The 24964-nt window shown below is 45.7% G+C and overlaps 1 protein-coding gene across 1 annotated transcript; it reads left to right on the top strand.

Moving 5' to 3' along the window:
* Positions 1–1190: 1190 nt before the first annotated feature.
* On the top strand, positions 1191–24793 carry arhgap30 (Rho GTPase activating protein 30). Its single transcript, XM_088917096.1, has 15 exons — positions 1191–1511; positions 4633–4861; positions 6132–6234; positions 6668–6812; positions 7732–7814; positions 8090–8197; positions 8990–9117; positions 9876–10041; positions 11996–12093; positions 13741–13812; positions 15518–16012; positions 16728–16889; positions 18173–18270; positions 19336–19895; positions 20373–24793. The coding sequence occupies exons 2-15, from the start codon at positions 4771–4773 to the stop codon at positions 21967–21969; spliced, it is 3906 nt and encodes a 1301-aa protein (XP_088773222.1). The 5' UTR covers positions 1191–1511; positions 4633–4770; the 3' UTR covers positions 21970–24793.
* The last annotated feature ends 171 nt before the right edge of the window (positions 24794–24964 follow it).

Raw genomic sequence — 24964 nt, 5'->3', positions numbered from 1 at the left:
ACACAAGCAGAAGGCTGATTGATATTTATTGAGACATGCTCCGGTTTGGGTCTGGGCTGCCAGGGAAAATCCGTAAAAAGAGACCTCGTGTTTAACAGAGGTGGGAATCTGTTATATCACACCGCTGGAGTGTGAATGAAAAGGAAAATGTATTTTTTCCACTGTGTTGGGCTCTGTTTGGAAGTGAGGGGGGTGTGATGTGACCTGTCATTTGACTTCACCCCCCCATCTCCCACTATTCCCCACTGTCCAGACTTTATTTTAATTGAGGTACAACCCCACCACCACAGATCTGAGTTTCTGCCCACTTTTTCTGGCACCTGTAAAAACAGAAGCGTTGGCTTCCAACGCAATTGGAGTGAGGGGGGCTCCTAAGGGACGCTGGACAATGGGTCAGTCCTCACGGGGGCTGGTCAGATGAGCGGGCCATCCCTGGCTTGTCAATCGCTTGCGTCTTCTGGGACTTGCTGTGCCCCTGTGCCCTTCCCCTGACCCCTGACAACTCTGCCGTGGGCACTGAGCGACGCCCCGCTGAAGCTACCTCTTTGACAAGTGCCCAGCTGCCAATTAATATCTAGAAACGAGTTGTGTGTGAGGACTGGTGATTCCAACTATTCAGAAACAAAAATACAAAACTCAGCTCTCTCGCGCCTTCAACTGAGGCTTTCAGGCAAAGCAATGTTTAATTGGCCTGGAACGAGTTAATTTTTTGGCATTTTGACTCATATTTGTACCTTCCATATGCATAAGCATATCCAGTTTTATACCCAGATGTTGTGCAACTACTCTGTTATTACCTGCAACTACTCTGTTATTACATATCACACCCAAAGAAGGCTCCACAGCCGAAACATTGTGTGTGTTTTCTTCTCTTTTCAGCATGGAATAAATATTTTACTTGTTCCTTTGCAGCCTACGCATGCTGGTGCAGCCACCTACCTGAACTACTCATTTGTACATTACGCTGTTATTACCTGTAATGTGCGCTGCATATGAAGATGCACGTACTATTTAAAACCTATCTGTTCTCCAAGAACCTGAGCTCACGTAAGATCACTGCCTGCACATGATGTTGCAAAACGTTAAGCACAGTGCGTCGTGGAGAGAGAGAGAGAGAATGACAGAGGCAGTCTCAGGAAGTTACCAGCGGAAGCAGGGTTTGCTGGCTTGCGTCACCGCCGTCGCCTGCTAAGGTAAGAAAAGCTGCCCGAATCCTACGGGCGTGCGACTGATCCACTGAATTGAGGGAAGGGGGGGATCGCGCGTCGTCCCTGCGACCTGCGTTTGTGAGGCGGGAGGGGCGCTCTCGGAGAGAAGGAGCACTAGAGGGTTGGTGGAGCAAGGTGGGGGGGGACTCTTTGGCAAGGGGCGAAGAGACAGCGAGGAAAAATCGCTGCTTCCGGTTCCAGAGATTGACGCCCGTTGAACGACACAGATATACGTGCGCGTAGAGGCCTAGGCAGGGGCCCCAGCCCGATACAGCAGGAGGTGACGCCCAGATGGAAAACCGGGTAAGTAGGAAACCTCACTAACCAGCTCTGGGCACCAGACAGCTGTCATTTGAGGGGGGGGGGGAGAGAATGGAGGAAGTAGCAGAGATGGCTGCAAAAACGGAGGAGACTCTTTAGTCCGGCCTGAAAACCAGCCAACCGGCACCCGCAAGATTTCATTCAACCTGTGGCTGCAGACATGTTGTGTGCAAGGTGTCCACTTGAATTTATTCTTCAGTCCTTGAGAGAATAACCTATCTTGGAGTCAGAGGTGCAAACAGGGCTGTTCCCTGTTGTTTTGTAAGAAGCCATTGGTTGTTGTATCCATGCAAGCTACAGAATGTGATAAGTTGTGAGTAGTATATCATGGAGTCAAGCTAGGCTTCCTGTAAAACCGTACAACGAGAGCTGCTCATTATGTGGCCCTTCCAATCTGCTTCATTTTGGGTTTTTGTGACAACCAGCTCCTCCGTTCCTTAATCTATTATTAGAAGGATCACAATAGCAATTAAGGAGCTTGTAATATCAAAGCACAGCAGTGCAGATTAATAGCCCTGGTATAGAGACTCCGACAGGCATTCAGCATGCTTTTAAGGTTGAAAAATTATTGGATTCTTGCTTCTCATTGGAAGATGGTTGCTGTCTTTAATTGAGTGAAGCATTCTTTGATTTTCAGCTGCCAGAGCATTTTTTTCTTCATTTTTTTGTTTACAATTTAAATTAATAGCAACTATGATAACTGTGTACACAGAATAATAGTGAGCATTATGGCTGCATTTTGAACTGCAAACAGTTATTGCTTGGAGATTCCTAAGGGTGTGTGTCAGTGAAGTTAATTTTTATATAATTTCAGATATGTATATAGTCTTTTGAGGGTGGCAGTAGGTCACAGTAGGGACGTCTCAGGTCTCATCACTGTTGGGTTGTGGGTTCAAGTCCCCTCTGCAGATGGTGCTGTTACACCTTGAGTGAGGTATTGTACCACTGCGGCTCAGATATGGAAATTACCTTCTTACACATACATTCAAAAAGGTTTAGGGTAAATTTGATACTGGGCAATCACCTGGGAAGCTGACATTTAAGCGAGACAAGGTTGCAGAGCGATACTTGGAGGTAGCAAACACATAAAATATTGGGGGCGTTCCTGAGCTAACAAGAATATCTTAACTTGAACAGAGAAGACCATGAGAGAACCCTATTTACTCAAAAATTCCAGTTTCTCAAAGGCACACTTGGTTCAGAGGTATTCTTCAGAAACAAAAGTGAAAGGCAAAGCACAACTTGAAACTGTGGTGAAGTGGCAGTCATGTGCAAACGTGAATAGGAGGCACCTCTTTTACACAAAAGTACGTGGAAGACAGGGGCAAACCAACCATAATGTTGTTGCCCAGACTTCCTTCAAGAAACGGCTATATGAGATTATCAGAGCAGTGAGTTACCAGCAGCCAAACAAGGTAGAGTCAGATAGCCTCCTCTTCTTTGTAATCGTTCTTCTATTCATATAGGGTATGTGTAAACTTCGATTGAGACTTTTCTTCTTGCGTCGGTTGTGGAAGGTGGAAAACCAAGTTTAAACACAGTTCGCTGGGAAAAACAAGATCCAAGAACTAAGTGTTCTAAGTGTACTGAAAGGATTATGAAGTGTTTTAGTCAAAACCTGCCTTAACCCGCTTGGCTGAGGGCTAACTTTCTGGCCAGAGAACGAGGAGGCTGGGACCCCCTGCAGGAGGAGGAGTGACCAAGGGGCAGCTGCAGAGGTGGAGAGGGGGTGGAGGTGGGATGCAGAAAGACGTATGTGAGAGTGAGAAGGGGATCAGTACAGTATTTATAGTGGTTTAGGAGAGGAAATGACATCAGGAGTAAGTGCAAATTACTGACAGATGAGACTGATTGAATTTGGCTGACTTTTGTTATAAACTCCAATATACACTGATAGAAAAACGAAACGCAACACCTCCTTCTCCACACTCTGGCCCTCCCGTCTGTGTGGAACAGGCTGAATAGTGACTCATCCGTGAAGAGGACCTGATGCCACTGCTGACGAGTCCATCGCAGCCTCTGTCTGGCCCAAGCCAGTCGGGTGTGACGTCTAGGAGGTGTGAGCAGAGGGCCTCTGACAGGTCGCCTTGCTCTAAGGCCAGCAGCATGGAGCCTCACTGTCCTGTCACTGATGTGGGCACTGTATCTGCCGGCAGTTTTAGCAGCAGTACGGGTGGCAGATCTGAAACAATCTCTCAGATGGGCACCAGTCTGATGTGTCGGTCCTGCTGTGGTGTGGTCACTCGAGGGCGACCGGATTTTGGACAGTCAGCCGTCGTGCCGGTCTGCTGAAACCTTCTCTGCAGTTGGGACACAGTGGAGCGGCTTACTCCATAGTGTCTGGCATCGCTGGCACATGACATGCCTGCCTGCAGCATACCAATGGCCCTCTCCCTTGCTTCTAGTGACAATCGAGGCACTATGGAATGCACAGAAAACTGACTAAGTGTGGCCTATTTCTTGCAATCACCTAAGCTTTGAATTCAGTCCTTTTTAAAGGTGACCTGATCAGGCATTGTTCCACCTGGACCTTATTGGGTAAAAGTGCACCAAACGAGCTTTCGTGTGGTTGGCAAGTTGCGATGCCTCACTGCACAAGCTGTATTGCTGGTCAGAGGAATTAAAACAAATTGACAATTTGATTATGACCTTTTTGTGAAAGTACATAAGTTATCACTATAGTATTCTCATTTCAGAAAATGTTGCATTTCTTTTTTCCATCAGTATATAAGATTTTGATTTTAGGACACTGATCTCCATTTGCATTCTCCTCACAACACAGAGCAATGAAGAGCTCAAGGTGGAAAAGGTACATCAGCGGTATTTAGTTTGCAGAACTCGGATGAGCTGTTAGTCACATGGCCTGTCCATGCTCTGGAAACCAGAATGCAGCATCAGCTTTGGTTTGGTTGCTGGTTCTTCTCATGGGAAAGGCATAGAGGGGGTTTATTTGTTCTCGATGTTGTGATCATGTTAACCTCTCGTGTTGTGCTGCCCAAGCTCTGTCATTTGTTTCTCTCTGGCACAAAATTTGCATTTTTGTGTGTGTTCAGGAGAAGACGAGATGACTTTCAGCCAGACGCGCGTTTTTTCTCATTTGCAGAAGGGTGCGGATCACAGTTACAGCTGGAGACGTCAACACCCAGCAGTAGCTCGCGGCTGACTTCTGACCTTTCACCCCCCCCTCCCCTCGGACCCTTGCCTGGCACCAGGGAGGGGAGCCTCCTGTCCGCCGAGAGCGATGAGGCGCGGGAAGAGGAAAGGACAAGCCAAAGAAAAAGTGGTGTTTGGCTGCGATCTCGTGGAGCACACCAAAAACACCAACCAAGAAAGTAAATTCAGTTCAGCCCCTTTTCCAGATCCCTGGTATATTTTCCAGGGCCGTTGTGGCACTCTAGTACTTCTCTCCTTGTTATCACTTTGTCCTGGGGAAAGATAGGCTAGAAATCACAAGGGTTCCTGTTACCATTCGGGTCCGAACTCTCAGCCACACATTCTCATGAGGAGCTCAACCCTTCCCACTTCTACATGAGTTACATTCTGCTACCCGCCACCTGTGAACTGTGATTAGCACAGTATTTAAGTCGGTTATTGAGCTGCTCTCAGCCATGCTCTGTCTTGACCTCTGAGCTCTGATTTTCAGTCGTGTCTTGATTCTTGGCTATCTTGCGCAGTCCTGTTCCTGTTTTCCAATCCGGCCCTGCTTCCTGGTTATCTAGTCCGGTCCTGCTTACCTGGCACTCTATGCAGTTCCTGTTTTCCAATCCATCCTGCTTCCTGGTGATCCAGTCTAGTCCTGCATCTCTGTGCAGTTGCTTGCCTGCAATGCTCCAGCTGCTCCTGTCCATTCCTCCAGATCTGCCTCGGATCTGTCTCCTGTCAGGCCTCACCTGGAAGGTTTCTCTGTCTTCAGGTGTTTCTGTCTGACATCATCCTTTCAGCTAGATCAACCCTTTGCTCTTTGTATTATTGCCTCTTTTCAATAAACCAGCCTCTATCGTGCATTGGATTCTCTACTCAAAACACTGCCGGCTATTGTCCACCTGGCTGTGGAGTAACAGTTTCAACTTACAAAAAAGTTTGACCTCTATGGTCCATATATTGTGAACTCGAACCTTGGTCATGTCACTATGATCATGCTTCCTCAATCAGTTCCCAACTGACAGGGTGCTACCACAGAAAAGGTTGGGAAGTTGTCCTAGGTCGGTATCGGCCGTAATGATAATTCTTTCAACCTCCAAAGTTCCCTCTGGCTTGCAGTGATGTAACAGAGCAATGTGCCACTCCTCCAATCAGTGCCAACTCTCCTGCAAGTTGCTATGGGCGCTGTAGAGTGTTGAAGATTACAGCAGTGACAGGGAGCCTGAATGAGCTTGTTAGCTCCTCCTCGTTCTCCCCATGGTGAACCAAAATAGCAAGAAGAGAAATAGCAGAAATAGACTCCATTCATTCTTGCTTCCATTTAGCAATTATCATCAGCCATGGGGAGATGGGGGAAAAGGCACCTTTAAACTGCAGCAGCTTGTTTCCTAGTGGGTTCCTGCAGTAGAGAAAATGGAACGAATCCTCTAGGCTCTCTCTCACATTTCGCCATTGCCTCAGTTCCGCAGGTCCTGCGCTCCTGCACTGAGTTTGTCGAGGAGCATGGAATTGTGGATGGAATTTACAGACTTTCAGGAATCTCATCCAACATCCAGAAACTCAGGTAGAGGACTATGTGTTGTAGACAGACTGGGACATCTCATTTGCTGACCTGTTGATTATTATTAATGTTTAAAAAAATGGTTTAGGATTTATGTCAGTGGGTATAAACAATTTGTATAAAAATCTTAGTTTAGTATAAAGTACTTTTGTCTTTTCTCTAGTGTCAAGCTGCAGTTTTCAACTAGAAAACTGTTCATCTGCATGCACTTCAATTTTAGGGTTTTTTATAAATTATTCCATGTGCAACTTTGATATTCCAGACTTTGCACAGTGCTGATGCAAACTGCTACTTGCAGACTGAAAGCGTGGAAAGTACGTTCCATTGTGGAATTTATTCTGGGTGGATAGGCTGGAGTTTTAAAACCGAAACTGGGTCTGCGTCTCTGAAAACGGCCTGCAGACCTGACTGTGTCTGTTAAACTTTGGTTGTCTAGGAATGAGTTTGATTCCCAGAAGGAGCCTGACCTGAACAAGGAAGTCTACCTGCAAGACATTCACTGTGTTAGCTCCTTGTGCAAGGCCTACTTCAGAGAACTGCCCAACCCTCTGCTTACCTACCAGCTATACGACAAATTTGCGGTAAGTGTGCTGCTCATTACTTTGGATATATTGGACAATTTTTCATCTTTAATTGGGTGAAGCTTTTTATTCTTTTAGATTTTAATTCTATCTGACATCTTGCTAGCACTCATTTGAGCTTCTATAACACAGTGCACAGGGAGACGTTTCCCCATGCAGAGCGTATTCAATTTGTCTGCCATCCTCTTCAGGCATCTGTGTCTCAACTTGCAACGTTCAATGTTTTTTTTCTTTCCTGAAAATAAAATTGAAGCAGACTGGATTCAGATCTTCAGTTTTCTGTACACTCCAGTTTCTGTACATTTTTTGTGCAACCAAAATTTACCTTTAGGTCAAGACTAGCTCCTAGCTTCTACATCCTAAAAACAGAAATGTAATACCTCTCTTGTTGGAGTGGCTAATTCCAGAGTGCCTGTCCCGACAGCTCCCTACCCTCATATTCAAGACTCAAATAGGCCAGCTGTGCTTAACTCTGCGGCTTCTCTCAGTAATCAGGTGGCCATCTTGACTCAAGACCCCACAGCTGATCCTATGTTTTGAGCCAAGATGCCCGCCCTTACCACAATATCACAAATCCTTCAGTGTCCTTCAGCAGAAATCTCTCTCCACTGTATCACAAGATATTGCACCTCCTGACTGACAGTGAATATATTGTATATATTATTGTAGCACTCAGGGGAAGACAAGTGCCAATGACAGGGGTATACATACCCGGTGGACATGCCTGCTCCCGAGTGTTATAATGTGACAAATTTCAAAACTTGAACATAAATTGTTCAGCCATGGGCAGGTTGACTCTCTGGCAGAGAAACACGGTGTGATATCGAAAAATGGCTCATGTATGCTGTTAGCTGGCTGTTAACCTTCAGACTTCCCAGTTATCCTCTGTTCCCTCCTCCTATTTCTTCTCTTCCTTTAGGATGCCATAGCAGTGCAGCTGGAAGAGGAGCGACTGGTCAAGATAAAGGAAGTGCTGGAAGAACTTCCTCCTCCTCATTACAGGTAGCTTTCTCCCCTGTCCGTCCAGGCAGGGAGCAGGCTTTGTAGAAGCTCCAGCATGACATCGGTCAGTTTGCTGTGACTTAGAGTATTTTTTCAGAACAGTGGGGAGTGGACAGTTGAAGGAGGAGAAGAGATCTAGGAAGATGCTGAAAGCTGAGGAGTCACTTGTCATGTTGCTTACAGGTCTGAAGCGAACAGCTTAGGTTCTGAAAGCTCCTTGGGAGGTGACCATTTGACTGTGCCAATTTCCCCTGATTTCCTCCTCTGCTTGGCAGGACCCTTGAGTTCCTGATGCGCCACCTGGTCAGAATGGCGTCGCATGCACCACAAACCAACATGCACTCTCGGAACCTGGCGATCGTGTGGGCACCAAATCTCCTGAGGTGTGCATCTTCCAAGGGCCGGACCTGCTGTTAATACAGGCCAACGGGTCACTCCATCAGAACGCAGTTTTATGCAGACCTAATACAGTGCATTTCACATCATACTGTATGTCTACTGCTTTTAGGGATGTCTCTGAATTTGTAGTAGTACTCTGTTCTCCTCGCCGTGGTAGCTCAGATGGCAAGGGTGTCTAGCTCCTGATTGGAAGGTCCTGGGTTCAATCCCAGGTAGGGGCAAGCGATGGAGCTTGCTCTAATTCCTTCCAAACGGCTCCCAGGTCCACTCAGCCTGCTTTCCCAATGAGTACCGGGGGTTAATCCTTCTGGAGGTAACAGGCTGGCCAGAGCGTGATGCTAACCACATCACCTCCACTTCCAGTGTCGGGTGGTCAAGAAAAATGGTAGCTCATTCCCCCATGGGCTTTTAAGGCCTGAAAAGGGGACCTACATACCTACTCTGTTCTCCTCCCCACTAATAGCTGGTGTGTGGTGAGTTTGCCTGCTGTCTCAACATCCAGGTGGGGGCTACACATTGGTCGTGATAGTGGGATTCCCCATTTCCTGTAAAGCACTTTGAGTGGGGTGTCCAGAAAAGCACTGTATAAGTGTAAGGAATTATTCTGACTCTGAATGTCTCCATTATTTTCCCCGCATCAGATATCTCTTATACACTATACGTAATGCGGCATCCTATATAAAAAATGACGCTGACAAAAGTGTTGCAAATTCTAACTGTAAAACATGGAACTGTGTGTTTCTGACTTGTTGCTGTCCTGCTACTTCTGTTGACAGGTCAAAGGATATCGAGACCACAGGATTCAATGGGACTGCCGCGTTCATGGAGGTACGGATTCAGTCCATTGTAGTGGAGTTCATCCTAATGCACGTGGAGCAGTTGTTCAATGAAGACCTCAAGACAGGTAACAGCTTCTGCTGCTGGCAATATCTCATGAACGACAAAGTGGTAGCATCTTGGAATGATTAGTGTCTTTGAGTACTGAAAGCAAAAATTTGAAGAGCCCCAAAAGAAGCCACAGAAACTCTGTCTGGGTTTTGATGATTTTGAGACGTTTCTCATAAAGGCATCGCCTTTGCAAGAAAGGAAGAGAAGAAATGCCCAAGATAAATTTGTAAGCTCAAGAATTGTCTTGGATAATTAGAGAGTAGATGGTGTTTTTGCAAAGAAAAGAGTAATGTATCATCATGGGTGAAATTGTGAAATAAGAGGTTAGCCACAGTGCTAGAAAAGTGCAGTGTACACTTTTAGCTGATTAAATTTTACTGAATTATGTTCACATACTTTAAGGGCTGCAGAACACCATGATGTAAAATGGTAAATATTAATGCACATAGCCCCATGTTTATTCCTTGAGGTTTCTCTGTTTTGTATATTCCTTGCTGTTTCTCTGTCATACCACAGTTCAGAGCTCCGTTTGTAATGAGTAAGACATTTAAATATCCGTGGATATTAGAGGCCACACATTTTTTGTTGCACAAAATAGGGTTTGCCCTCTTCTGGAGTGATGTCGCTCTTAGGACGTGCAGTCCCGGGACGTGTTTCTGGGGCAAACCACTTCACCCCCAGAAATGACCCGCCGTCTGTCAGTGACAGCCCTCTGCCACCCGAGGGGGGGGGGGGGTTTCAAAGATAACTTTGGCTTCTGTGTTGCTGTCCCAGAGCCCCAGAACAAGCGGAGGAAATCCCTGCCTATTTCGCCCTCCCTGCAGCCAGATGATTCATTTTTCAGAGCCCTGCCCTTCAACGTCCCCAATTCCATCAGCCCTGGGGATGGGCCGCTACCCATGCGTCCCTACCATGCCATCATAGAGGTGTCCGAAAACAAGTAAGTTCCTCTCTTGGCAACTGCTGCCCTTCGCTTGTGTGGTACCATAGAACAACCTTACTGTAACGGGAGCCGGTCCAGGCTCCCGTGAAGCGTTGTTCTGGACCCTATGCAGACGGTATAATCCGGAAGTAAGTGGAGAAGGACAACAGGGAGGATCAGGAGGGGTTGACAGACAGGGGGGTGTGACGATGGTGATCTGGTGCTCAGGGGATGTGGCCAAGGCGAACACGTCCAGGGAGTCCAGGGGGGAGATCCTGGTCGAAGTCCCAAAGTCCAAAACCGGGTGATCCAATCAAGACAAGACAAGATGAGGTTAAAAACTGGAACGGGATCCAGTGCAGGGACAGGGAATAAAAACAGGATGACGAGGCCAGGTGCTCCGAGCCCCAGACCCAGATGGTCAGGACGCCGTGATGAAGCCTATGGTGTCGGGTCACTCCTGGACCCACTGGTAGGCAGGCTTCCGGGCGTCCATCTCCCAGTGCTGAGCCCAGCATAGCAAGAGTGCGTGACTTAAATAAGGAGGGGCAGGATTGGGGGCAGGTGCAAGAAATCAGCAAAATAAGAAAGAGCCAGAGCGCCCTTAAGAGGGGGGATTACGATCGTGACACTTACCATGGGAAATTCCTTATGGTAGTTTTCCCATTGGCTCTACAGTTCTGTCATGCTCATACAACTCCGCAATCATAGACAGCAGTGGCTTCTGATTTAAAGCTTGTGCTTGCAGTTCATCAGCCCTACCGGTGCCCTGAATGTCATTCTCTGTGATATCCAATCCAGCTAACAAAGAGAGTCCATTATCAGGGGCTGTAAGTGTTTTCATACATCCAATGGATATAGTTTTCCACATTGTGTATCACTTTCCACCAGACCTTTTGCATGCTTTATTAAAGTTGTCCTTCATATTACTGTGCTGTACCACCTAAAACGTCTCTAAGGCCAACTCCTCCAGGTATATAATTTCTCCTGAGACTCACTCAGCAATTACTGTGGTTTGGTGCAGCAATGCCCAGAAAATATCAGACTAATTTTTTCCTTTCTTGCATCATTCATTTTCCGGATGGCAGCCAAGCTCACTAAAATCTCTGGAATATCTTCTCTACCCATGGAGATGTGTGTCATTCACAAAAATTGGGGAACAGACAGATGGGGTTTTGTGAGAGAACCATTGCATTGTTAAACATTTCTCTTGCTTTTGTGTACAAATTAATTACCGAGAAAGAGTCAATGATTGAAATAACGACTGCTTTACTGTCAACCTATACTTAAATACAGTCTAATTTAGCTGATATAATTAGAGATGACATGTGCAGCATTCATACATAATCTTATATACAGTAAAACGATGTGCATCTCTTTGAAAGTCAAACAGGTATTAGAAATCCCAATGGCTTTAACCCTAACCCAATCCCAAATTTTAAATCAATCCCCAACAAAAACATGACCTAAAACATAATTTGTCAACTATTAAAAGTCACTAAAACATAGAAGCTGTTATAAACTCATACACAACCTCCAAGAAGGTGCTACACTGATTGCGTAATGCCACATCCAAGGAGAGCATGTCCAGGCTTATACAGATCACTTTTACCCACAAATACCCTTTTAAGCCGTGCTACAACCCACTTTTGGAAATAACCAACGTCCAGGGGAAAAGACCACCACAGGGAGTTGCAGCATAACTAACGAGACCCGCCAGGGTGTCAGATAGGTTCAGCGCCGCTTATTTGAAGCTCTAAAATAAAACTATGCTAACAGGAAGGGTGGAGACACAAAAGAAAGAAGAAGAAAAAAATGAGACAAAAGACACCGCCAGAAAGAAAAACTTTGAATACAGACACATTTCCAGAAGATATCTTAAACACACACACACACAAAAACCTGTCTCGCCCTATCTCTCAGTCGTGCAAGGGTTGCCTTTTTCTTTGCATTCACGTTTGTTTCCCTACAGGAGGAAGGGCTCTCTGAAGGGCAGGAAATGGAAATCCATTTTCAACCTCGGCCGGTCTAGCAATGAGACCAAGAAAAAGGGCAAGAGTAACGGCAAAGGTGGGTCCGCGCCCCGGCTCGACCAACAGGGGAGGGGGTTGGCACTGAGCCGCAGGTCTGCCTTCCGAGTTTGGGTTCTGTCGCCGAAAGGTGCCGCCGCGAGCCGGAACTCCCTTGGCAATCATCAGCAGGGTTGCCACCTCGCACCCTGATCTCGGCCAAGTCAGAAGTTAAGCCAGGCTTGGTCCAGTCTATACCAGAGTGAAAGATCTTCAAAGGAAAAAAGCAGAGTGCTGCTGGAAGTGGTCTTGGTGGGCCAGTAGGAGGTGCTCTTTTCTCCTGAGCAGAATTTCCAAACCAGTACCCTGGTATCTGCTGAATGGAGGCATTGTGTTATGGGAATTGTGCTGTCTTTCAGAAGAGATGCTGAATCAAGTTGCCCACTTCTTGTTATTTATAGATCCCCGCTCACTGTTTGTGAGAGTAGGGGGTGTTAACTTCCACTCTGAGCCTGTACAATCTGGCAACCCTGAAATCCCCCCTTAGTTCAACCGCAGAAGGGATTTTTCACCCCTCTCTTTGATTCTCTGTAGGGCTACAGTTGTGGAATGACTGTTGTACAGCACGGATGTTAAAAGCTGAAAAGCTCTCCGTTGCTGTGAAACAAAAGTTCAAAGCAGTGTGATAGCTGTTTGCATCAGGTAGCTTTGCTGTGTACAGCATTTGACTCAATTATGAGATATCAGCAATCGTTGGGATATGAAAACAGTATCACGGAACTGCATATATCAGGAACAAGTAAAGGAATATTCCATGCTGGAAAGAGAAGCAAAGAAACAACATTTCGACTGTGGAGCCTTTTTCAGGTGTGTCACACAGGCTCCACAGCCTAAACGTATTTCTTTTCTTCTCTTTTCAGCATGGAATAAACCTTTACTTAATAATAGCTTACACTTATATAGCGCTTTTCTGGATACTCCACTCAGAGCACTTTACAGGTAATGGGGATCCCCTCCACCACCACCACCAATGTGCACCATCCACCTGGATGATGCGCCAGTACTCTCACCACACACCAGCTATCAGTGGGGAGGAGAGGAGAGTAATGAAGCCAATTCATAGATGGGGATTATTAGGAGGCCATGACTAGTAAGGGCCAATGGGAAATTTGGCCAGGACACCAGGGTTACACCCCTACTCTTTTCGAGAAACACCCTGGGATTTTTAATGACCACAGAGAGTCAGGACCTCGGTTTTACATCTCCTCCGAAGGATGGTGCCTTTTTACAGTATAGTGTCCCCATCACTATACTGGGGCATTAGGACCCACATGGACCACAGGGTGAGCGCCCCCTGCTGGCCCTACTAACACCTCTTCCAGCAGCAACCTTAGATTTTCCCAGGAGTCTCCCATCCAGGTACTGACCAGGCTCACACCTGCTGAGCTCCAGTGGGGCTGCCAGCTGTGAGCTGCCGAGTGATATGGCTGCTGGCTGCTACTTGTTCCTTTGCAGCCTGCACATGCTGATGCAGCTACCTACTGTACTTGAACTGCAAATAGTATATAATGGCTTTGCATGCAATTAGTGATTTGTCCAGCTGCATTTGGTTGCTGTCTGGAAATCTCCTGTAAATGATGGGGAATAATGGCTGGGTGGCAATTTGCCCCTGACCGTTATTTATGTTTCCTGTATTTTTCCATTTCAGAAAAAGATAAGGGGAACCTCAGACCAGCAAAAAGTATGGATTCTCTAAGTTCGGTGCCATATGCACAAGATGGTAAATGTCTCATGTTCATTGTCATTTAAAATGTATTATGTTTGTGCTTTCATGTATCCTTTCAGGCTGTAGAAAATCATTAAGCCAGCAAAAAGAATACATGTGATATATATACATACTGATTGAGACTTTTTAGGGAAAACAAAAATAATATTAAACAGACATGCAGTCTGTAAGCCCATTGCTAAGTATTCTGTATACATTCAATATTATAATATATAGTATATAATGGATGTCATTATAACAATGAGAAGGATAAAAGCTGTCTCATTGGAACTGAAAATTCTGTCAATTGAGTGACATATTGCTAGATATGTGATTGCTTTTACTATACTTGTTTTACTATAAAATAACACAGTAAAGAGAAAGGGCAATTATTTTGATCAGGTATGTTGCTGCTATTGTCGTTTGAATTTGAGCAGGATTAGTGTCCTATTGGAGAGAGTTGCTAGCAATACATCAATGTGTTAAGGTGTTTGGTGATTTTTGGAGGAACTGTGCCACCTTTAGGTCATCTTGTCAAACTCAGCTCATGGCAGAAGCACTATTTTCCCAAACTGTGCACAGCATAATGCAGTAATTTAAATCCTTTCTTAGTCACAGTTAACACTGGTACAGTAACAAACTTCAGATTTAACAAATTGACCTATAAGATCAGGAATACCCGACATTCTCCTCAGTGATGGGGAAATGCAAAAATAATAGAACAAGGTAAAAAAATACTACATAGGTTTTAAATTCAGGAATATCAAAGGCATCCTACAGTGGTAGGTCCGTTGTGAGAGCTGTTTGTGTTTCGTATGCTTTAGTATATTCTACGCAGTATATTTATGACACTTAAAATACAATGGCTTTATTTTTAAAATAAAAACGTGGAACATTTTTCATGTTTCGTTTTACATATATTTTCATGATATAATGTTGTAAATAATATTTGTGGGCTAAAAAAATATCAAACGTGTTTTAACGGACACTCGACGACAGGCATCCCTTCCCCACTATCAGTCAGTGCAACCTTTGGGTTGTGCTGGGGTGTTATTGTATGATTTGTAATTAATCATAAGAACCAACAAGTCAGATACCATAGTATAATCATCATCATAATATTCTCACATAGACATATACTCCTCGTGGCACGAACATTAATAGCTTTCCAGTCTCAGATGAAATGTATTGACACATTTATAAGTATTACTGCTTTATTATGACCCAATTTCACTTGCACTAGCAGGCAACATGGACTAAATCACATTCACTCATATTTTTATGAAACCATTCAATTTTCTGGTGTTCCTACTATCATCGCTACCTCAAGCAGCACTACCATGCTCCTGATCCTTCAGTGAGTTCAAATCCTTTCACTGTTTTTTCTTCTGCTTGGTTAAGTCACCTCAATCTGTCTGGCACATACCCAGTCCAGTCAGTCCAGGGGTGTCCAGCCTTGATCCTAAGGATCCCTGATCCAGTCAGTTGGGGAGGGGCTCCAGCCCTGATCCTGGGAAGTACTGATGCAGTCAGTCTGGGGGGTCAAATCCTTATGATTTTATTATGCAGTCAGTCTGGGGGTCTCCAGCCCTGGTCCTGGGGATCCCTGATCCACTCAGTCCAGGGGTCTCTGGTCCTGGGTAGCGTAGTATCAAGCTAACCCCAAAACTCTGCTTCATCCATCCAATCTCAGCACTGACCCTGTGTCCTTGCTCTCCAGTTCCCATGTCGAACTGCAGCTCCAGTGAGATGCTAGGGCACGAGAGCTTTGGCAGTGGAGAAAAAGATTCCCCCACCCTCGGCCCCAGCACGGCTCCCTCCGTCATCCCAGTGGCGGAGGGGCTGATGGGGGGCAGCAGCTACGCCGTGACCTACCGCCGGGGGGGAGGGGCCAGCGTCAGCGTCCTGAGCGGGGCGTACGGGAAGGCCGAATCCGGGCCCTCCAGCCTGGGGAGCTACTCGATCACCGAGACCGGCCCGTCGAAGTCACCGAAGGTCCACGGCAACCGCGCCGAGAAACGGGCCGGCATCCACATCTCCGGCCCCTTCTCGGTGACCGTGCCCCTGCACATCACCTCCGGCTTGGCGATGGGCGTCCTGCAGGGGGTCAGTGTGGACGCCGGAGACCGCAAGGCAGACAAAATGGAAACAAGAGAGGAGGCCAAAGACCCAGAATGCCAGCCTCAGCATCACGACGGGATGACCGAGGGAAAGGGTAAGAGCGCAAATGTATGCTTCCGTTCCTGAGCGTCTCCTCAGGATATTTCTATTCGTCATCTTAAGATAACTGTGTGCTAGAGCTTTGATAACTCTTCTCTGTGATGGTAACACTTCAGTGATTCAACACTTAGATACGACTAGCGCAAGCATTTTAAGGAATAACACAACCTAAGGAACAAGGTGGTGATCTGCTTTGGTTCCCCTTGAAGTTTCATATTTTCTCTGTAGGTATTGCGCAGCTTGAGTTGATAAGGAGGTAGCCAATTTTAGAAAGCTTTGATGACACCTTTTTATAAATTGTCCAATCTATCATTCGATTCATCAGTCTTCATTACCCGCTTTCAAAAGCCAAACATTAGATATCCATAAAGAACAACACACAACGGACAGAGACGGCTTAAGACCATTCAGCCCATCTTGCCTGTTTGGTTGATGATGAATAACTCATCCCAAAATTTCATCTCTTTCTTAAGGAGCCAAGGTGTCAATTTCAACTGTCTTTCTTGGCGGGTTGTTCCAAACACTCTCACAGAACACTGTATAAAAGAATTCCTAACATTTATAGGCCTTAAGGCATTTAATTTCCACAAGTGTCCCCAGAAAGACACTCTCAATGTTACAGACTAGGCCCACCACGTGTCATGAGGTTAAAGTTAAGTTTCCCTTTGAGGAACAGAAGGGCTGATACTGTTTGGACATGTTCATTCCAGTCCCAGAAAAGAATGTAGAAGACACCCCCCAGCTGGACACGATGGAGACAGGACACTCTTTGGGCAGCGGGAGCGAGTCGGATGACAAAGACCACGGGAACAGTGAACAGAGTAGCGTCAGCTCAGAGGAAGAAGAGGAGGATCAGGACGCTGATTATATGGGTAAGGGAATGAAAAGAAAAAAAATAAACAACTGTAGCACAGAGCTGGAAATGCTTTCGTCCACATCGGCACTGGAATCGTCACCCCGTAGCCTGATCTCATGGCAGATCTCAGAACCTAAGGCAAGTCGAGTCTGCTCAGTAGGAGATCCTTAAGGAAAATCAGCTGCTGTAAGTGAAGTAGGTGGTGCTCTTCCCATTGGTCCAGAAGTTCTAAACCAATGCCATATTATGGGCCTGGATAGTGCTATATGAGGCTGTCCTTTGGATGAGACATTGCACTTGTGACCGTCGCGGTTCCGCGCGGTGTCGTGCCCCCCGCCACCTGTTCCGTCCCGCAGCACCTGGGGCGCAAACCCGGGTCTCCAGCGTAACGCAACAGGGAACCAGCCGCCTGAGCTAAAGGAGAGCTCCCCCAGCCCAGGCAGCTGAGGTCCCTGCTACGCGCAGGGAGGGCGCTGACGGCACCATATCCGAACTAGCTCTGCTACACACTGATGTCCTGACTACTTGCACATTAAGCTCTTAATACTTAAAGCCTCCAGCCCTGTAGATGCTATTTCTACCTGGAACAGAGGTGACCTTAAAAGACCTTCCATTATCATGGAAAGTATAAACAGTACAGGCCTGGATCAGGGCTTGAATTCAAGGTCAAGACCCTCTTTTCTTAAGAGTAATGGTGTTAAGTGTGGCGTTTTGGCCAACTTTCACACAAAGTCAAAACAGATCTATTCTAGTATAATCATAACATTTCCAGGATTCCGATGTGGAAATTATACTGTTGCTACTGAACCCCAGGGGGGAAAGTCTTTTTTTTTTCTGCAGAAATTCGATGAGTGCAGAAAATTAAAGTAGAATCTTTCAACAATCTTTCTTTCTGGAAAATGAAAGTGTGGATTTCACTTCAGCTTGAGAGCAGGTTTTAATACTGCATGTGAAGAAATTGAAAATACTTCTGCAATATGTCCTTACTACTGTATATAGACCATATGTCCATATGCAATATGTCCGTAATAGTGTATATATGCAGGAAAATTAATTTCAATTTACTCAAACATTTTCCAACTTTGTGGCTAGTGCTTTTTAAAAAAAAAACTTCCGCATTATAGGACCCAAAAATAAATAATGGAGTTTATAACAGATTTGTACTTTTTTTTTCCTCCAGTGGTAGTAGAACAAATTGTTTCAAAACTGCCTCTCATAACGTTTGCAACCTCTCAGTCTCTCAATATGCTGAAGCTGGGAGCGTTGAGTGTTTTTCAGTCATGTGCTCTTTCTCTCTAGACATGCGGAGAGACATCGGTTATGCATGCTCTCATGATTTCAGCCTGGAGCTGCAGGACACCTTTAGTTTCCTGGACCTCATTGACAGGAATGATACGGTGAGTTCCATTAGCTCTTTGCTGGATCTTTCACTCTTGCTCACTTTGGGAACATTGCTGGTCAGAGACAACCTGTGATTGCACTCCTACTGATGTGTCTGTCGAATACTACCTCAATTTTGCACTGAATTTAAAATACTGCCACTACTTGAATTTTGCAAACAGACACTACCTGAATGTTGCTTAAAATTAGAGCGTCTACCGTGTTGCTGTCTCCAAGAATTGTGATGTCATTTTCTATGTCAATAAGGAAAACACACAAGTAAGCATTTAATTATATATGACATTATATACAGGTATATGTGACAATAAAGTTGAACTTAACAGCTGATTGTCAGTGACGTACAGGAGAGGTAGTGAAGGCTGGAGCAAGGGCATAGGTCTGATAGATGCCACTGGAAGCTCTCAAGGTCAGAGGAATCAGTCCAGCCACAAACCAAAGACACCTTTGTGGACACTAGTTCATCCAAATATTGCCTTTCAACTTGTGCACATTTACTAGGGGAAGCACAGCTGACTAATGACTTGCCCCATGCTCAGACTGGTGATGTCTGGATTACAGGACTCACCCTGCACTCTTGAGAAACACACTTTATCGGACGGCTTCAGAGAAATGCTCAACCACAAGCATCCTGCTAGACTCCAGGGCCCGAGAAGCATTCATTTTGTATGATTCTTCCTTTCAAAAATTGATGTGGAATTACTTTAAGTTCTCCATTCTAACACAATAAAATATATCGACAACCGAGGTTCGGGAATCTAAGTACGGATTACATTCAATTATAACATTCTACGACGTGGTCTTAAAATGTTATGATTTTCCTAATTCTTCAGCTTAATAATTTTGCTCAACAGTTACATTGGGATTTGGGAGTTTTCTGTTTGTACTATTCACTCATTAGTTTTTAGTAATTATATTAGATCTAATTATCAAACACATTTACTGTAGTGGAGAACGATGCTATGTGCTAAACTGCCAATACTATATGTGGCCACTGAAAATTAATGACTGCACTGAAACTGCAAAGATCTGGTGACACGTGGTGTTCTCTCACTCTCCTACAGGTGGAGGAGTTCTCTGTGGAACCTCCTTGCTATGAAGATGACGATGCTTGCCAGAGCTTCAGCAGCGAGATGTACGAACCGCCCAGCAGTCTGTCTCCGGAGTCGACCGAGTTCAGAGGGATCCCCCCAGGGAACGATGATGATGACGATGACGACGACGAGGAATTCCACAGTGTGCCAGACCACCTTGACCTCACCGAACTGAGACCATCGGTCCCGTTCCCCACAGCGGACTCCTGCCACAGCAGCCAAGACAACCAAGTGACAGAAACTGCCCAGACCGTCGGGGAAGACCAAAAGGAAACCACTGAGCCTGACCGAAGTTTGACGCGTCTTTCAGATGAGCAGGCCACCGAAGAGAAGCTCCCTCCTACCGGAGCCGTACAAGAGAGTTTGGAAATCATTGAAGATCTGCAAACTGCTCCGGCCGACACCTGTCCACCGCCTGAAAGTGAACAGAACTATTTGGTGACCAGCGTTTCTGAAAATGCTGGTCAAACTGAGAATGAACTTCAGCTTGAACCAAAGGTTGAGGAACGCATAGAAGCAGAACCAGATGGGTGAGTGGACACAACACCTTCTCCACGTATACTGTAAATTCCATTTGAATTCCAAAAACATGTGAAAGGGGGGCACGTTTTCTACCCATTTAACCACTTTGAATGTTGCCAGTATTATCGTATTAACTTGAAGGATCTTGTCAGTGTTTGTCTTGATTTTGCTTGGGGAAATGGCTTCAACAACAGTAGCTTGACCAGATAAGACCTGTACAGAGACACCAGCTGTTAGGTTGACTAACTAGAAACCTTTAAACCCCAAATTAAGGAATGCAATTCCTTTTAATATTATCAATTTGTTTATTTGCTGGAAAAGGTCGTGTGTGCCCTTGTAGCATCAGCTTTCAGATGACATTTATCCATCTCAAGCGACACAGTGGACAGAGATGTACTTATTGTAGGAAAAGCCCCGAGAAACATGATAACTGCTGAACATAACGAATAAAATTCACCCAGAATTTGATATGCTTTTTTTTTCAGAGGCTGTGAAAAAGAAAACCATGTCATGACTGGAGAGTCCAGTAGGATTCTTGAAGATATTCCAATGAATCCTGAACCGCTGGGTGATGCATTACAATCTGCTGTTGCTCCGCTTCATAAGGACAGTGTGTTGCACTGTGCAGGCGGTGTCATCGAACTAAGAATAACAGAAGACATCAATACGCTGGAATGCACAGAGTTCAGATATAGTGAGAGCTGTGTACAGAATGCTTGTGTCAAATCAGGGACTGAAAATATAGAAAATGACCGAATACAATGCTTGGGGATCCAGCAAAATATGGGAGTGAGCTACACCAATGACCCACAAGGAAATGAGACGCATTTTGTTCCTGGAAGTTCACACGGGACTACCTCTGGCCCACAGCTGGAACAGGATTTCGATACAGGCCTGCAGAACCACCCTGCCTGTGCCTCAGAAGCTCTAGAGGTGCTTACAGGGGTTTTAAATGCCGTCGATCAGCAGCCTGATTCCGCAAGTGCAGCATCATCCGAGGTGCCAGCAACAGTCATTAAACTAGCCGAGGAAGCCACTGTTTGCACAGAGAACCAGGGGGAGTTTGAAGCTACATGTGATGTCAATGAGGTAGATGCAAAGACTGACACCAAGGGGCACCTAGAGCCTGTACAGAATGTGCCGGCACCGGATCCGGAGGGAGACAAACCAAGTTCCCTGCCTGCGCTTGATGGCAACTTGAAACCAGATACAGATGAGGAGTTCAGCAAGGAGGTCACTAATGAAGAGACTGAAGGCCTGGAGGCTACATCGGACTCCGGTGCAGGGTCAGACAGTGCTGCTGGTCCAGATAATGAGGTTGCCGGGAGTGCAGAAATGAGGGATGATGTACAGGAAGAGCCATGTCCTCATCTAACGAAGGGAGAGGAGGAGGAGGAGGTACACCCAGGCCAGACCGAGCCAGGAATGGAGGGTTCGGAGCAGGGGGAGACCGAACCGGCACTGTTCGATGACGAGGGCGGCGCTCGCATGAAGCTGGCCGTTTCGGATAACGCCCTGCCCAGAGTGTACCAAGTGAAATCGGTGCCCATTGTGCCCCCCAAGCCCCAGTTCTCCAAACTGCCCCCTGCTTTGAAAATGAAACACCAGCTGTTCCACCACCAGGAGGCGAAGCCGAAAGAGGGAGAGCAGGAGGGTGAGAGAGGGGGAGACGGCGGCGGGAGAGAGAGAAACTGCTCTCCAGTGGGGGGCGGGGAGATGGGGAAGGACAGTGACAGCGAGGGAGACAAGGGAGGGGGCAGCAGGATCGGGCACAACGTGCCGGCCAGCATCTCTTTTGACGAGGCCGTGGCGAGGGCCATGGACAGGCACCCCAACAAGGTGCCCGTCCGTCGGATGCAGACCTACGGAGACCCGTCGCCCACGGCCTCACCCTCCGTGCCCAAACTGGCTCGGCACGCCTACAGCGACATCACGGGGCAGGCCGTCCAATCAGGAGCGGCGGCGGCGGCCGTGGCCAAGAGAATGAGCTTTCCCCACATGAAATTGGCTTCCATGGAGACAGAAGAAGAACGGAAGAGGAGGTCTCTGATGATGGAAAGCAGGAGTGGTGGGGGAGACTGAGCGGGAAGAGCTGGCGCAAGGGGTTGAGGCTAGAGAGATGCTGCGATATGTCTGATCTGCTCTACAGGCAATCCCCTTTAATGCTAGAATTACTGGAGTTGTACATGTGTTCTGTTCACAATCTAGTTTAGACATCTGATAGGACTGCTTATGAACAGTTTACTAATGGTATTTGCAATATAATAAGCAGTTATAAGAATACTGTATGATATAGTTCTGGATGTGGGTCTATAGGTATAGTGCAGGCTATGGGTAGGATTGGACTAAATTATTAACATCCTGTAAATGTTGGTTACGATCCCTGTCACTCTCCTAGTTTCAAAGACATTTTTAAATGGCATTAGAATAACTGTGATTTATCATGCACATTCGACTATTGCCACAACCGAAGCATTGTAAGCAAATGAATTCACTGGCCGTCCCCTCATATTAGAGGATGATGGTCGTCCATGACTATGATGGATTCAGCTAGGATCGGAGTCCTCTCTGCCAGGTGTGGGTTCTATGTCTGGATGTACACGGCGCAGGTCAATTACAGAGAGACTCGCTTCACTTCCTCTGACACCCCAACACCTTGGGTTGTGGTTGCTTTTAGATGCAGGTGTAACCAAATATTGAAATGAAATTCTGCATTATGCATTTATAGTAGAGTCCTGGATTATAAATTAAGAATATCAAAATGGGATACTAACCTGTATAAGATTATTCTCTCTCACAGGCAAAACGACAGCTCGGGTAGTTCTGTTTATAGCATATTACACCGCCTTTCTTTCTCTGGAAATTTTATCCTGCTGTTTCTAGATCAGCAGTACAGATATTTACTAAAATTCAGCCCCCATGTGCACCAGAGACAGGGAATGGAGTCATTAAAATCCAAAATGACAACTCTGGTAGTTCTAGTGTTAACCTCCAATTTTATGTTTGTGTGTGAGAGTTGTGTATGTACTTGTGTGAGTGAGCGAGAGGAGTACAGAAGATGCAACTAGTGTTGTAGAAGAAAAGATTCTAATAAGGCAAAAACACGTTACAAAAAAAAAAATATTTTATAACAAATCCATAACAGGGTGAGGACCAGCATTTTGAATCTACAGTTCTCCAAGTGTCCCACAGACCTCTCGAATTTCTTATCTGAAGATGCACCTTGTTGTTGATTTGAAAACGTTCCGTTGGACTGCAGATCTTCCTGTGTCTTGGGTTTTGCACACCTGCAGTCAACTTTTGTTCATTATTTTTCCCTCTGAGCTATTTGTGAGAGCTAGAAGAAAAAGAATAACTGTAGTAGATCTGGACCTCTGGTAAACCAAAAGGGACTAAATACTGCTACGTGCCACTGTTGCTTCATTTCTGAGTTCACATCCATGGTGTCCTATTGTAAGCACTGTGTTAATGTTGGAAAATGTTTGCTGGAGAGTTTTGTAAGACTCTGTCAGTGTCCATCCAGGCTTGGTCTAGGGCTGTGTCTTCCCTAGAAATCCAGCAGTTGTCAATCACCTCCCGTTTCTACTGGCAGCAGCTACAAGACGCCTACAGCTACAAGATGAAAACATTCACTCTGCAGGATACAGGATACACGACCTCAAAACGTGCTTCTCAAACAGTTCTCACTCGGCTTTTTTGGCTATTCCACAACAGTGGTAGGCCCGTAGAAAATTTCACTTTCCATCTGGGGCAACTATGGGCGACCGTCTGTTTTGGGTACCCAGAAACGCAGAGAAACTCAGCAACACCCCTGCCTCCACAGTGCATGGAGTTATCACCACAGAAAGATGAGGAAGATACCAGATTCTGAAATAAGTGACCAGTGACTGTCTGCACTTTCGTACCATAGCAATTTATGAGCCCATAAGTCAATGTATCATACATGGGCATGCTCACTGCCCGAAATATTCGGTTTCTAATAATGTTAGTTTTGTAAGCCACAACAACACAAGGTTTTGAGATATCTGCTGTCCAGGCCTATACCACTATTCTGGCAGGATGGTGTTCATCTGAAGTTGTGATGTTGAGCGTAAACTGTATGTAACGCCATTTCCACCATTTTGTCACAGGATGGAGATCAGGGTAACTGTTGAGGGAAGGTGATAGAAAATCTTTCACAAGATCCTCATGAGGAGCTACTTATCCTTCAGCCTTCCTTTGAGAACTTCACACTTGACCAGCTGTTCCTAATATTTTGGCCAGTGAGGGTAAATTAAGTTTGAAAACCTGCATTGAATGGGTTTGTGTAATGAATAGACCATTAGGAAGTGATTACCAGGAAATCAACTGGTTACTTTTGTCAAAATAATCCTCTAGAGACACAAGAGTTTAACAATCCAGAGGGAATTCTCATAAAAAAATTAACTTTCTTTTAATTTTCTCTGCAGACCTTTTTTCATATATTTTTTATTATCCCGTCTTCGTGCAATTTTAGTGTCACACATGTGACCATCGCGGTTCCGTGCCCCCCGCTGCCCGTTCTGTCCTGCAGCACCTGGGGCGCGAACCCGGGTCTCCGGCGTAATCACCTATTGTTTCTACTAGAACATGTTTCTACGGGAACCAGCCGCGTGAGCTAAAGCAGACCTCCCTCAGCCCAGGCAGCTGAGGTCCCCGATACGCGCAAGGAGGGCGCTGACGTCACCGTGTCCGAACTAGCTCTGCGACACACACATTTTGCATGTATTTTTAAACCTGGGCCTAACAAGGTCCCGCGGAAAAAAAAAAAGAGACAATAAAACTGAACATTGCGGCCTTTTCTGTAAAATGTATAAAGACAAAATGTTCTTTTGTATGTCTAGGGTTTTGAAAAAAATCAATAAAGTCTATTTGTAAGCAATCAAAACCTGCATGATGCTTTGACTGCTTTCTCCACTATTTTTAGAACTGGTGAAATAGCTGACATTTTGGGTGCAGTGAAGATGGACTCTTGTTGGCTGTCTGCACAACTTTTACCTGCTGTGTTAAGATAAAATAAAATAGAATGCAGTTATTCCCAAGCTAGAAGTTTAATTTT

Source organism: Atractosteus spatula, chromosome 5 (genome assembly GCF_055471065.1).
Source record: "Atractosteus spatula isolate fAtrSpa1 chromosome 5, fAtrSpa1.hap1, whole genome shotgun sequence".
In the NCBI taxonomy this organism is placed as follows: domain Eukaryota; kingdom Metazoa; phylum Chordata; class Actinopteri; order Semionotiformes; family Lepisosteidae; genus Atractosteus; species Atractosteus spatula.
The sequence above is the reverse complement of the archived record's forward strand: the minus strand, read 5'-3'. Positions and strand labels throughout refer to the sequence as shown.

What these genes read in the sequence shown, in the direction of transcription:
- arhgap30 (XM_088917096.1), top strand. Translation starts at nt 4,771, where the DNA reads ATGAGGCGCGGGAAGAGGAAAGGACAAGCCAAAGAAAAAGTGGTGTTT. An exon ending in CAATGAAGACCTCAAGACAG is followed by an intron (nt 9,118 to 9,875) that starts GTAACAGCTTCT and finishes TTGCTGTCCCAG; the next exon opens with AGCCCCAGAACAAGCGGAGG. An exon ending in TCATTGACAGGAATGATACG is followed by an intron (nt 18,271 to 19,335) that starts GTGAGTTCCATT and finishes ACTCTCCTACAG; the next exon opens with GTGGAGGAGTTCTCTGTGGA.